This window comes from Euprymna scolopes, chromosome 22, assembly GCF_053919585.1.
Source record: "Euprymna scolopes isolate OS-2025 chromosome 22, ASM5391958v1, whole genome shotgun sequence".
In the NCBI taxonomy this organism is placed as follows: Eukaryota; Metazoa; Mollusca; class Cephalopoda; order Sepiida; family Sepiolidae; genus Euprymna; species Euprymna scolopes.
Window position 1 is genome coordinate 30,873,980 of NC_136503.1, and position 15,201 is coordinate 30,889,180.

Here is a 15,201-nt window from a genome sequence, read left to right on the forward strand (position 1 = left end):
TCCGTAGCACAAAATCAATCAATTATTATATCAATCAGTGAATCTATTTTGCCCTTAACTCATCAGAAAAAATATCAACGTCCAAAGGAAATAAAATTCGTTCTGACATGATTACAATCAGAAAACTGGAAAAGAAGCTGTAAATACCTTATATGTTTTCAATTACGCCATTTTGAATTTTAGAAATCAAAATCGATTCACTGATTGATATAATAATTAAGTGATTGATTTTGTGCTACAAAACAAATACTATCAAGAATTATAAATGTCAAACGAATTAAAAGAATAAGTTATAAGATGGTTAACATCATGAACTTTGGAATATAGTCTTTTGTCATTTATTCATTATATATATATATATATATATATGGTGACTACAGAAGAACGTTGTGTTAAGGCATCGATAATGCATGTGAACATGATTTTAGTCTCGCATTTTCATTATTTTGTACGTTAAATTTTTAAAAAATGTTTACAAGTTTATTTTAGGCTCGTTCTTTCGAATAGGACAACAACTTTTTTTTTTTTTTTTTTTTTTTTACATGGAAGTCATCACTTATCAAGGCCCGAAAGCCACTCGGAGATAAGGGTTATAGCATGTACAGTAATCAATGGGATAGTATCGTAGTAATCGTTAGTATTGGAGATTTGATAAAAGTGTCTTACTTAAGGGGGCGGTTCATCGCATTGTTACACACTAGGATGGTAATTCTGTGGTGCGCTTTGGAGGCACTTACCGTCTCCTAAAACCTCTGTCTCTCACTACTTTGTTTAGCTGACTAGTCTGAAAGGTGATGAACATACGTCATCATGTTATCCTCTTTTTCTGCATTCTTCCACCATTCCTTCTAAATATATTAAATCAACTTTTTTTTTTTTTTTTTTTTTTTTTTTTTTTTTTTTTTTTTACAATGGAGTCGCCACTTATCAAGGACCGAAGGCCACTCAAGGATAAGGGTTAATGAGTGTGTAGTAGTCAATGGGAAAATATTGTGATAATCATTAGTAGTGGGAATTGGGTAAATTGGATTACTTAAGGGAATGGCTCATCAAAAGCTTGTTTATGTTAGACTTGAAGACGACCATATTGTAGTTAGCTGGAAAGCAGGAAAACGGAACAGAGTTTCACAGGCGTGCATTTCTAAAAAAGAAGCTTTGTTCATAGAATTTACCTTTAGGTGTAGGAATAGATAAGGAGTGGAGGAAATTATTGATAATGGTTTCAGATCTGATAGTAAATCATTTATGCACGTTTCGGAAAATATATTAGTATTAAAGGTCAAAATTTTGAGTTATGCCCTTTGACCTTAATGTCAGTCGATAGTGTCCACAAAAAAAAAAAAAAAAAAATACTAGATGAAATTTGCATAAATTTTGGTGTAGCTTTTGTCTTTTTACCTTAACAAGTAAGTATAATTTTGGTTAATGTGGTCTGTTTGTCGGAAGTCTTACCTGCAAAGGATGAGAATGTTGGGGCTGTTTATTCCGAAAGCCGTTGTTAACATGGGGAGGTTAGGGGTGTTTATTCCAAAAGCCGTTTTTAACATGGGGAGGTTGGGGGTAATACCCCTAAAAAGCAACTCTGCGAAGGTAAGTTTTCAGTGGGACAATCAGGCCACATTGACCATAGTTTTTGGTGCTATTTTCTTCTTAAGAGCAGGGGCGGGGTTAATCTGGAGAACCACCATGAAAAGTTCACAAGAAATTAAGGTATTGCTGCAAAATAGTGTACCAAAAAATTTCGGTATTTATGGAAATCCTTGACTTAAGGTTAGCAGTAGGGTTAAGGATTTTTTCTTTTTTAGGAGGGAGGGGCTTTCACCCGGACTTAACGTTAGGATGGTTCTAAGGGCAAGGAATCTCAATAAAATTATTTGATGCGCTATTTTGCACAAATGCCAAAAGTAAGAGAAAAAAAAGGTGGGCGTCCATGGGTAAAACAAAAATGAAAGTAAAAGGTCTGTAGGCACCGCTAAAACTGGGGGGGGGGGCAGGTAAGTACTTTTTGACGGACCGTCTTCTTAAAAATCTACCAAAAATCAGATAATTATCCGATCAATACGAAATTTTCAGCGATTAAGAGAAGAATGTACTTTATAACAGTGTACTTATTTTTCATAAACGATATTTATATATATATATTTTTTTTTTGCTTACAACCCCCCCCCTTGTTTTGAGGGGGTACAAATATGCTTAAAATAATCATCTGAAACCGAACACAACATATTGTGTTGTTGTAAGGGGCAGAATTATAGATTAAAAAAAAAAAAAAAAAAAAATTGTTTGCATACCTTATTTTGACGTCTGAATATCAGAACTTCGATTGTGTTTAATTATCCCGCTTTTGAGTTTTGAAGTGTGAAATTCGGTGAATATGTTAAGTAAAATAATTAATTTAAGTTTTAAGCAAAAAAAAAAAAAAAAAAAAAAAAAAATTTTTTTTAATATTTATACGAAAAAGCCATTTTAAAATCTTTGATAAATAAATTAACAATTTTTTTTAGCGAGCCGAATAATGCATGATCATTATTAAACAGGGCATGCTTTGAAGAATCGATACAAAAAAAAAAAATTCGATAAATATTGTGCCCTTTGTGTTAAAAATAGCATCATTTTTTCGATCCTGTTTGAAAACGTTTGCCGCCTTTCGACTACGGTGGACCAAACGCGCTGAAATAATTTTTTTTTTTTATTCTGCTTTAAATTGCCCCCTCCCCCATTTTGGGGAGCCTGGCCCCCACACACATACACATTAAAAACCAAACTCATACAAATGGTCACCCATCTGGTACTGGCGACTGGCCAGCCTCAGCGTTAATAATACATTGAAATTTTCGTCACTGAAAAATAAGTTTTTTTTGGCCTATTTAGTCTTCCATAGTTTGCTTTTTATCAACTACAAACGTAAACATTGTCGATCTAGAGTCTAGATCGACGCGAAGTAACTGGTTGCCTATATGAATAAGTGGAATTATTTGAAATCCAGGTACTTATAATATTTTTGCATATTCTCATAGAAAATCATCCTAAATCTTAGACAACAAATAAATAAATTATTTCAAAAACCTTTTTTTTTTTTTTTTTTTTTTTTAATATTTTATGTACGTTTTTTGTGCAAGACAAAAAAATGTCAATTGTTAACTTTTTGGGAAAATTAAACATTTAAAATTTAATTAAAAATAGTAAAAAAAGTTTTACATTATTCTGTTTTCTATATGATAAAATTCAGGGTTTTATCTTTCTGGAAAAAAAAAAAAGTTACTCAGAAATAATGGATTTTAATAAATGTAATTTCGTTTAAAAAAAAAAACAACAACTTGATTTTTCGGCCATTTTTGGCGGTGCCTAGTCTATTGGGCAATGCCGGGTCGGGACAGTTTATTTATATATTAAAAGCCAGGAGTGGAAGTGCTAACAACAATAAAATAAATATTATTAAAACGGTTATCCTCAAGTTCCAGGTGTCTATGTTTACTTTCGTTTTCTGCTGATGGTTTTGTTTTACGGTGAATGCCCTGGAAAATACCTTCCGTTTACCAGTTTTAAAGTTGGAATACTATTATCACATCTCGGCAGGAGCAGCTAGAAGCCCTTAACCTGCCTTGACAGAGTTCAAAATAGACTTCGTAGCCTAGTGAGGGATGCCCTTTTCTCTTCCCTGCAACCTCTTTCCCCACAGAAGAGCCGCTGCGTCTGCGAGCCTGTTTCAACTTTATCGTTATTTTCATGGCAAATGCTCGTCTCGTCTGAGCTCCAATTTATGGTCTCCCCTTGCCTGACTTTCACGAAAGCACTCATCTAGTTGAAACCACTATCAATAATTTGCCCCACTCTTTATCTATGTCTACACCTAAACGTAGATTCCATGAACAAAGCTTCTTTCTTACGCCTGTGGAACTCTTTCGTTTGCCTGCTTTCCAGCTGATTACAATATGGTCGTCTTCAAGTCCAACGTGAACAAGTTCTTGAGGAGTCGTTCCTCTTAAGTAATCCAATTTACCAAATTTCTACTACTAATGATTACTACGATATTTTCCTATTGACTTCCGTACACTCATTAACCCTTATCCTCGAGTGGCCTCTGGACTTTGATAAGTGGTGACTCCTTTGCAAAAAATAAATAAATAAAATAAAAAATAAAACACAAATTAGCACGTTTTGTGTTTGTTTAGAATAACAAAACATTTTTAAACTGGTAAATCTCAGAAGGGACTTTTCCAGGGCATTCATTGTGAAACAGAACGATCAGCAGAAAACGAAAGTAAACGACACGCGGAACTGGATGATAACCATAAAAAAAAAAAGAAAAAGGTAATGAAAATAATAACTTTACCTCCAGCAACAAATGTTTTCCACGCGTTTCCAAAATTAGTGGTTGGTAAAGATAAAGGTGGCGAGGTCCCACTCCCGGCGGAAGCTGTCATGATTGATGAGGATTGCTTTTGTTTATTTTTTGGCGGATAAAGATTTCAAATTACGACCGGCTAAATGTTTATTTAGTTGTTTATGGAGAACTCAGTAAATGTATCACTCTATCTGAAAGACAGAGACGTCTTTTTGTTTGTTTGTTTGTGTGTGGATATTATTACTAATTAAGTAGACGAGCCGTTATTATTATTGGCACTGTTAGCGATGGTGGTGTTGGAGTTGGACTGTTGGTGTGGTGCTTCTTAAGAACGTTTATTAATCTATTTTGTTAGCTGTTTAAACAAAGATTATTATAAAAAGTCCTTATATACATTAAATACGTGTCTATGTACTGATACGAATTTTAAAAAGGGGGGAAAAGAAAGTATTTGTTAAAATTGATTTAACTTTCTTTTAATTTTTATCCGATGGTCCGTCCATACATAAAACTCGAAACCATTGTAAAAAAAAAAAAAAAATGTGCATGGACAGACAACGATGAATGAATCGCGGGAGTGTTTTTTGTTTTTTTTTTTCTTTATCTCAATTTATCTTAGCTTTTACGAACTCCAAAGATTAGTGAGAAAAAGACAGTTGTGAGTCATTCGTACGATTGTAACTTGTGAGAAAACCTCTTCTTTTTCCTTTCTTTCTTCCAAAAAGGAAATTACTGTGACGTTTTCGTCTTTTTTGACGCGAGAGGTTTCCATATTTTTGTGTATAAGTGCGTCTCCTCCTTTTTTTTTTTTTTTTTTTTCACTCACTAGAAGACGGCGCCTCCTCCACAAAAAAAGGGCAGACTGTTACAGGCATCGCAATTATTACCTATACGTTTCTCTAAAATCGGACCAATGGAGCACAATGATGATATGTTTTGCAGTTTTCCTTTCTCCATTTTTAATAAGTACTGATTTTTCTTGGGAAGCCATCAGCATTATTATCCTATTGTTTAAAATCAGTTTCGTAGTTTTATTTTAAATAAAACAGCATAATCTTTATAAATGAATTTTGTTCATCGTGTTTATTTATTATTATTATTTATTATTATTATTATTATTATTATTTGATTAAACAAATTGTAGATTAATCGTGTTTACTTTCTGTTTAAATGTTTTATAAAATACGAAACTCGCGTTGCATGACTAATTCACATGTTCTAACAACAATGGCCGCCAGTCCAGCAGACGTTCGCGAATTGAGGAGACAAAAATTACTACAACTTTCTGAACAACGTCTACAAAAAATCCTAAAATCAGTTGGTAGGTTGTCCTTCTTTGCTCTTCGCCTAAATTTAATAATATTTCTATTATCTCATAGATTTAGATTATATTAATACTCTGACGGCAAATTGTTTTTGTTTAAAAATCTATACGATTCTAGTAATTTAATACAACCCAAGAAATGTCTTTTAATAAATTGATAAATTATTCTCCCAAACACGTTTTCGAAATAAATAATTAATCTTTCTACAGTTTTTTAAGAGGGATCATTGAAAAATCGGTAAAATTGTATCTTTGCGCACAAAAAAAAAAAAAAAAATAGAAAAGAGATTATACTTTTTATTTTATTTTCAGTTAATTAATTACATGTAAACAGCCTGAAATAAACTTGGCGGTAAAAAAAAAAAATAATGTGCGGTGCTTGACCAGAATTCAACCTATATATATATATATATATATATATATATATGATGTATGTCCTACATGGTTGCTAAAATCATTCGTCGTTTTTTTTGTTTCCCCCCCCCTCTTTCTTTTCTGCTCTGCTCTCACGACTGCCGACCTTTTCTACATGTCTCAATCCTCAAAAATGAAAAATCTCAAAAAACAAAGCAAGGTTAAACCCAAAACTCCAACTTCTAACGTAGAGTTCCACCACTACCAGGTCTCCTTCTCTAACGTTAGGGGTCTACATTCCAACTTTCCAGAAGTTGAAATCCAATTACAGGAGACTAAACTTGACTTGTTGTTCCTGTGCAAAACTGGCATTGGCCCGACTTTTTCCCTAGATGAATTTGTGATTAAAGGATACTCAAACTTGACATCAAAATCTGACCCCCAAAATCGTCATGGACATAGAATATGTGCCTAACATTAGAAATGGCTTTCCATGTGGTTAAGGGACATCTACAGAGAAGATCCTAATCTGCTTTGTATATACTTTCGAGTAGCACTTTCTCACGATACCGTTCATATTTGCCCTTTATTGCCCTCATAACAGCAAAATTAATAACCATTGAGAGTATCTCTAAGAAAATTAACCATATTCTTTTTACCCATTCCTCGGCTAACATTCACGTCTGCGGAGACTTCAATGTTGAATGGCTAATCCACCCAAACAGGACGGATGATGAGGGGAGGAACTGTCATTATTTCTCAATTGCCTATGACCTAACACAAATTGTTCACGGACTCACCCGTATGTTCAACTCTAACAGACAATATCCAAGTCTCTTTGACCTTTTTCTTACAACTTGCCCAAAAATATGCTCATTCTCTGTTCTGTCTCCATTGAGATCTTCCAATCACTCAGTTGTAATATAATAAACTCTCAGATGTACCGCTTCATCGTATACAGGGTGACCCCCCCCCCAAAAAAAACCTAAATGGAGGCCATCTAGAACATATGCTGTAGAACGGAGAAAAAAAAGGCAAAAGACCCTAGTGTTTTGATGTGATGTTTTGAATATAATAAACTAGTTATGACCAAAGTTTCATTTCATTCGGACAAAACACTAAGAAACGGGACCTAATTAGAGTTGGGGCCCGTTTTTTTGGGTCACCCTGTATTAATACTCTATGGCTGTTTGAGATAACTTCTGAACATTTATATCAATTATACTTCTGCATTCCATGTATTTTTTTTGTTTTTTTTTTAATTACATTTTGACCCCAAACAATGAGGTAGGGGCTACTATCAGGGATATAAATTGCAGGGATACTACGTAGGGAGTTTCACAGCATGAACTTCTGCATGTCAGTACAGTCGGGAAAGCAGGAACCCGGAAAGGAATTCCAAAGCCTAGCAGTTCTGGGAAAGAAACTATGAGAGCAGAAGGCTTTCTAACATCTAAGGATTTCTACTGTGTGTGTGGGGGGGGGGATTTTGCTACTTGTTAGGTTTGCCGGGGGTATTTTCGTCGCGGGGATACAAGGACTTGTAGTTTGTCAGAGCATGTACCACCTTGCATTCATTAACTCTTATCCTCGACTGGCCTTCGGGCCTTGATAAGCTATAACTCTCAAGTAAAAAAAAACAAAACAAAAGCATTTCCAACTAAAAACAGAAAACCAAATCAAGTTTTATGACTTCTACACAATATAAAATGAATTAAATCGACTTTGCAAACTAAAACTTAGTTTAAAGTTAGGGTAAAAAAAAAACAGTTCGGTTCATCTTGTGGAGATTGTTCAACAAAGTTAGTTAACGTACACCATTCTCAGAAGTGTTCGGTGAAACTCGGAATTAATTACTTTAGTACTGAAATTATCTTGGATACTTATTCCTTAAAAGTAACACAAATAAAACAAGAAGAAAAAAAAATATTTTCTGAGTGGGGATCAGTTTTGCATATAAATTTGATGTAAAATTTTCATCCACTTTTGGACCAGATAGCATTTTTAAGGACATTGTAATCAATACTTGTTTTGTTTTTGAAATGTGGACCATTTTTTTAATTAAAAAAAAAAATCAGTTGTGTGTGAAATAATTTTTCTTGATGAAAATATACATTAAAACATGCTATAAATAAAATAACTTTTGTGTGAATTAATATTGATTATGCTTCTATCGCACACCCTTCCCATTCAGCCCATTGCTCTGCTAGAATTACTGCCCATTCGACCCCAAATCTATTCATTAATAGGTTCCCGCATAGCAAAATCACCCCGCTTTTCTGTACCAAACTCTCCAGGTCAAATTTTTTTTTGTTTTCCATAAAGTCATTCATACATCATCAACGGACAGCAATGTACAACTTTTTAATCGACCATTTTTTTAGAAATTTTGCTTTATGCACGTGACTTATTAGTAAAATCATGTTACATGAAATGGGCCAGACCTCAGTAATTAAAAGAGCAAACTAGATAAGTTTGAAAATGATATTTGGAAACGGTTAGAATCGAACCCAGTAAGAAAAGATAAAAAAGAATACGTATTGAAATCCTAGGATGTAGAACGATTGTCATTGTTCTTGGAAATAACTAAATATTATTTATGTCAGAGTTAGATATGAACGATGCAGTTTAGAAATAATGATGAAATGAATAGGTTATAAATGAAACAATTCATTTGGGAATTTCTTTGTTTGCACATACATAGATGAAATCCACGTGAATGAATTTCACGTGTGGAAGCACGCCTCTGACGTCATAAAGAAGGGAATTTTCAATATATTTAGATAGGTTTGAGTCAGTTAGAGAGGCAGAGACGGCCAGAACCAGAGAAGAGACTCAGAGAGGGTCGGTCAGACTGAGAGCTGAAGCCCCTTGGAGGGGAAGATAAGACCATGTAATCGCAAGAGCTTGAGTTCCTGATTCATCAATCAACCAGCTGGTAGAATAAACAAGTCATCATATATTTGTAAACTTTTCTTCATCGTCATTACAACTTAAAGGTAAATGTGTTTTGTCTATTATCTTGTAAACGAACTTTGTATAACTCCCAAGTATTATGCCCTCTCCACCATCATCATAAAGAAGTATTTCCTCTCTCTATATGTAAAAAGATCTCTCAGCTCCGTATTATAATATGATAAAAGAATTATCATCACAGTCGTCATGATGTACCAAGAATATAAATGTCTCAGCCTCTGTTATAAATGTATCCCCCCTTGTTATAAAATGTATCCCATCATCTGTCAACAGCAATATACACTCTTCGATGTATGCGCACAACTGATATACAGCCTCAATATATACACTCAATGATACGCACACGCACACTGATATACGGTTCTCAATATGAACCGGCAATTCAACTATCATCTTTTGGCAATACTTATTATACTGCATCTCAGTACAGACCTATCAGTCTCTTCTGCATTGTGAGTAAATTGTTTAAATCTGTGATAAATCTGGGAGTTGTTATTTATCTTTAAATTTAAATTAATCTTATTCATTTCAGGGAATCTATTCTGTCATTAGCAATCTAAAAAGTGGTTTCCGTGAGCAATGACGGCAGCACACTCAGAAGTGTACAATAGCTGTTTTTTTTTTGTTTTTTGTTTTTTTTACATGGTTGTTTGATTAGAATTTTTGAGAGGATATAAAACTCTTAATACTGATTAACCAGAGGTGACACGGAACACATTCTTTCTCAAAAAAAAAAACAAATGGAATGCAGAGGAATTTTAGAGATGAAGATCTAAAGCTGTCCGAAACAAGCCTTGAGTATCGATACTCTCTGTGATAGAAAGCAACATAAATTTGATCTTAGGACAATCAAATGATCAGAAAAATGCCAGAGGAGATAAAAGAATAGAGCAAGTTGTCAAGAAAAGATCAAGAAGCCTTAATAAAATGTTGATCAACATTAGGCATGTGGGTGAGTTGGTCAACCAAATCAAATGAATCACATTTTTCCCCCAGGATCTGTTCAGTCTGAAGAGTTCATTCTTCCAAACATTACCCTTTCCTTTCAGCAGGGAAATAGGGTTACTGCTTGTTAACTAAGGTGCTTTCAGATGAGTTTCGACAGGACTATACAGATTATTTGGACTGCTATTTTCATCTTGGATATTATTCTCACAATGTCTTGGTCAATGTAATCTCTGGCCTTCTTCAGGTACATCTTGTTGAACTCCGGAATCTGTACAGAATTTCGAATGAAACGCTTTTATTTAATCCATTCTTGATTCTGTTATTCAAATCTGGGTAAAAATCTGAAGTAATTTATAATTATATTTTGGTATTGCCCATACTGGAGATTGAACTTTCAATCTCTAGAAGATTGTCGCTAAGAACTGATTACACTCAACTTTTACGTGATGAATCAACAGCACACATCTGAAGAAGGTCAGAGGTTACATCAACCAAAACATTGTGAAAATAACATCCGAGATGAGAACAGAAATCAGAATAATCCAAATCAATTTTCATCTCAAAAATTCCAAAACATAATATACAGATTATTTACATTTGCAATCTGAGTGCTCTTTTCTGAAGAGCTAGAGTGTCTCTCATTAAAAATTTAGTATGTGTATAACTTTGATTTGTTGGAAGGCAGACAAAAAGTGATGTTATTGCATTGCAAAACAAAAAACAAACTAACAATTCTTTATTTTCTTTAAGATTTTCAAATGTCATTACTATGTGAATTGGACGATTCTTACCAACATCTTTACCAAGAAACTTCCAAGGGCAGTAACTTTTGAATTCCTCTCAACGCTCACTTTTTCTGCTGATAAAGAAACATTGTAGATTATTGGGCCATCAGAAATTGTTTTGTTTTTGTTTTTTGGACTCTGGTTCTTAAAACTGTCCAACACATGCTAGCATATAAAATGGACCTTAAACAGAATATTATGGTGATGATGATGATAGAAGATGAATAGACTTATTGCTTGTCATCCAAGATCTCTTTATGAGAGAATGCCAATGAAACTACACAGGTTATTTCTGTTCCTTAATTCAGTGTCCATTTTGAGGAAGCTGGGTTCTCCACGCTAATAAACGACTTTTATGCCTAACTTTGCCCTTGTTGAGAGAAAAATAAATGGAAAAAAGATTTATCAACACAATCTACAGCATCTCATTTATTGTTCTTCTAAAAATTGTGAACTTTTAAATCTGTCAACACCACTTCAAATGGTGTAATTGATTTAGAAATGCCATAACTCGCTTTACAAACTGATGCCCCCTCCCTTGCAAAACTTTCACAAAAAACACTCGATTAGCCACAACCACTATCAACAATTTTCCCCATTCTCTATCTGTGCCTAAATCTAAACACAGATTTCATGAACAAAGTTTTGTTTCCTAGAATTGTCCACCTGTAGAACATTGTTCCACTGGCCTGCTTCCCAGTTGACTGTAATATGGTAGCCTTCAAGTCCAATGTAAACAAGTTCTTGTTGAGTCGTTCCTTAAATAATCAAATTCTACTCAATCTACACCATAAATGATTACTACACGACCACTTTACATTTATTAACCTTTATCTTCGGGTCTTGATAAGTGGTGACTCCCCTGTAAAACGCACGCACACACACACTCTTGTACACACCTTGTAAAATTAAATGGATTTTTTTTTTTTCCGAATTCTTTTGGATTATCAGAATGTTATGTAATTACTTGATTGTTATCTATACTGGAAAACATTCAATAATAAACCTTTTTAAAGAGAGTGCTGCAATATTGATTAGTATTGCTCATCAATCATGAAAATGCCTTGGATCAGCACATATTTCATTGGGATCTACTAAAATATTTATATTTTCAAAACCAAATGCCATGTTTTTCAGAAATGAATATACTTTGATATGGATCAAGAAATAATAATCTACATAATATATTGGAAGAGTTTGTGCAATAATTGGATTTATACTCATGTTTTTTTTTTTTTTTTTTTTTCTTTTTGCAATAGTTGGATTCATTCTGTTGCAAGAGGCAATGTATAATCTTTGGAAGAGTGCCCCTATGATGAGTTTATAATGAAGCAAGGGTGGCACAATAACTAACCACATTTCTCCTGAGCTAATTTTACTTAAATCAAGCGGTAAGGAGAAATCTAAGATGCAATGTCAGAAATAAGTAGAGGTTAAATGATGTTATGTTAAGAGTCTACTTTAACATGTAATGTGTAGCTGAGAGGAGGAGGATAAATGGATTCATACCTTCTTCAAGGGTATTAGTAGACGGCATAATCACGTTGACACACTAGTTCCCATTAGATCACTAAAGTTTTTTTGTTTTAATTGCATTTTAACCCCAAACAAGGTACAGTGGCGCTTTGATGTAGGGATCTACCATCTGGGACATAATTCTAAGGATACTAGGGAGTTGAGCAGCAAGATGTCTGTTTACATTACACTTGAACTTCTGTATGTCAGTACAGTTAGGGAAGCAGGAACCCGGAAGGGAATTCCAAAGTCAAGCAGTTCTGGGGAAGAAACTATTAGAGTAGAATGCTTTCTGGCATCTGAGGATCTCTACTGTGTAGGGGTGTGATTTTGCTGTTTGTCAGGGATATTTATGTCAAATGGATACAAGGGCTTGTAGTTTATCAGAGCATCTACTCTTAACATACTTGTAAAACAAGTACACTACCACATTACTGGTTGGTTTAAGAGAGGAAAGCAACATTGAGCCTGGTCAGTACCAGATGGGTGACCATTTGAGAATGCCAGGCACTGAATATTGGAGGAAATCGATACCTTTCTGTAAAAATTACAAAAACCTTACAACATCTTCTCTGACCGGGATATGTATGCAACTGGGGACCACTTTTACATTTCCTTCTTCAGACGAAGCCAATTCACCTTAACTAGAGTAAATGCCATTTCTGGGGGCAGAAGTGGGTGGTATTAATGAAAATAATACAGTAACCATTGACAAAACTTGAACCCAATCTGTTTTACATGCTAGCATGTGTTGGATGGTTTCAAAGAAATGACTTTCAAAGTTTTATTTATCCTTTTTTTCATAAGTCCATGTTTTCCTTGGCCTTTCCCTGTGAACTGGACCTGCTACCTCAACTGTTCTACATCTATTAACCCAAGAACTTGTTGGAAATTATCAGTGTAAATATAGGTTTTTAATGTTTTAATACTGTGAAAATTGTAAGAGTACTCTCCTTTGGACTGTGTGAAGGGTTAGTTCCCTTTTTTATATAAAATACTTTGACAACATGTACTTTAGGTGATAAACTAGTGAGTTGACGTTTTTCTCCTCTTTGTTTTATAATGTAAATAAAAGCAGACGTGTTTTCCCTTTGTGTCTGTGTATTAAACGAAAACATGCCTATGTGTTAATTTTCTTTTTGTTGATGTTGGTTGCCTTCTACAGTATGAATCCTATTTAAAACAAACAAGGTATGTTTTATTTGATTCTAAACTTTAATAATTAACCATCAGAACTCTCATCCATTCTTTCAATGTGGCCTTGCCATCACAGTTTTCTGTTTTTCGCACATCTCCCTATATTGTTCAGACTTCTTCCTCCAAGATCATCAGAACTAAAACTCTTTAAAAATCACATTACACATATTATTCTCATTCTGATTGATAGTTGTTTACTGTATTCAAGTTGTAAGGATTACAGGGGAAGATAACCCCTGCTTTATATCTATTTAAAAAAAAAAAAAAAAACTACATTGACAAAAATGCTATTTATTGATAATTAAAAAATTTTTCACCTACAGGACATTCTGATGATTCACCTGAAGATCCAAGTACACAGCTTCTAACTAATGACGGAAATACCACCAACCCTCAAGAAGTAGACTCTGGCCCAAAAACTGCTGCTCCAGCCACTTCCAGTATCCGCTCCTTACCAAGTCAAACAGAAAGCCCCAATATCAGCTCAAATACAGCAGATAATCGGACTACGGAGGCCGGTGGGGATGTTGACAAATCCTATACACGCAGAAGAGTGAAAACAAATGATGCATTTGCCGAGAGTAGGTTCCCTGGTATCAGTACGTCAAAACCAAGTTCAAGTCCAAATTCCTCTCCTCGGAGGTCACCCATATCATCTGGTAGTCGTGCCGCGTCTGAGTCCGCCAGCAATAAAATCACTCTCTCGCTGTTGCATTTTGATTTGATCCGGCTTGTCAGTTGTATTGTGCTTGCTCTTCTTACCAGGAAGATTCTTAATACAGCATGGAGTACATTTTTTCTAAAGGTTTGTTGCTTCATTCTGCTTCATTTATTTATTCCTTTTACTCTTGGGTTTGTATTACTATACACATAGACTCGGAAAAGTGGTCCAAAAATAAAATATGCAACAAATAAATGTTACCAGTGGCTATAAAAGTTACTTTGTAACCTACTTGCAGCATTTGTTGTTGTTTTAAAATTGATTTAAACGCTATTTATTTCATTTCAAATAATAAGGTTTTACGAGTCTTAATGATTTAAGATGGCAAAAACTGACTACCCCTCTTCTTGTTCGTAGAGAACAGCCTCGTTTTCAAATTTTTAGTTTGCGCACATTTGCCTCGATTTCAGCTTTTCTTGCATACATGTCTGCAGACATGTTTGGGTGTACATTTTTTGTTTACATTTTTAAGAAGTTCCGTCCTCATAAGGAAAGAATATTTGTGGACATTACATTTAATATATTGCGCACAACTTCTAATTTTTTTTTTTCTTTCTAGAAAATAAGATGATTGCCATTTGGAGCACAAGGGCCGACTATTTGGGAGCATGTCTAACTGGGAACTTTAGGGAACTGAGCAGCAACATATCTGTTCATATTACATTTAAACTTCAGCTGGCTAATACAGTCAGGGAAGCAGCAAACAGCAAGGGAATTCCAAAGTCTAGCAGTTCAAGGGAAGAAACTATTAGAGTAGAAAGCTTTCCGGCATCTAGGAACCTCAACAGTAAAGAAGTGGGATTTTGCTGCGTGTCGGATCAGTTGGGAGTATTTACATTGAGGGAGCACAAGTGCTCTGAGTTCATCAGAGCACTTCCCATTAAAATACTTGTAAAAAAAACACGGAGATACGTCATTGTGGTGATGGAACAAAGGTGGGAGCTTGGTCGAGAGTGGATTTGAGACATTTTTTTTTTTTTTTTTTTTTTTTTTTTTTTGGACCTTGTCTAAGAATGAGAGACTAGTGGTAGCTGCA

The 15,201-nt window shown here is 34.5% G+C and overlaps 2 protein-coding genes across 2 annotated transcripts in view; one reads left to right on the forward strand and one right to left on the reverse strand.

Moving 5' to 3' along the window:
- The window catches only part of LOC145243941 (mitochondrial coenzyme A transporter SLC25A16-like), an 87,617-nt gene extending 82,253 nt beyond the window's left edge, over positions 1 to 5,364 (reverse strand). Inside the window, exon 1 of the mRNA XM_080107069.1 lies at positions 4,334 to 5,364. Within this exon, the coding sequence (XP_079963195.1) occupies positions 4,334 to 4,424 (91 nt within the window). The 5' untranslated portion in view covers positions 4,425 to 5,364. The remainder of the gene's footprint in view (positions 1 to 4,333) is intronic.
- Positions 5,365 to 5,557: 193 nt separating this feature from the next.
- The window catches only part of LOC145243944 (uncharacterized), a 31,928-nt gene continuing 22,284 nt past the window's right edge, over positions 5,558 to 15,201 (forward strand). Inside the window, exons 1-2 of the mRNA XM_080107072.1 lie at positions 5,558 to 5,666; positions 13,768 to 14,249. Of these exons, the coding sequence (XP_079963198.1) occupies positions 5,573 to 5,666; positions 13,768 to 14,249 (576 nt within the window). The 5' untranslated portion in view covers positions 5,558 to 5,572. The remainder of the gene's footprint in view (positions 5,667 to 13,767; positions 14,250 to 15,201) is intronic.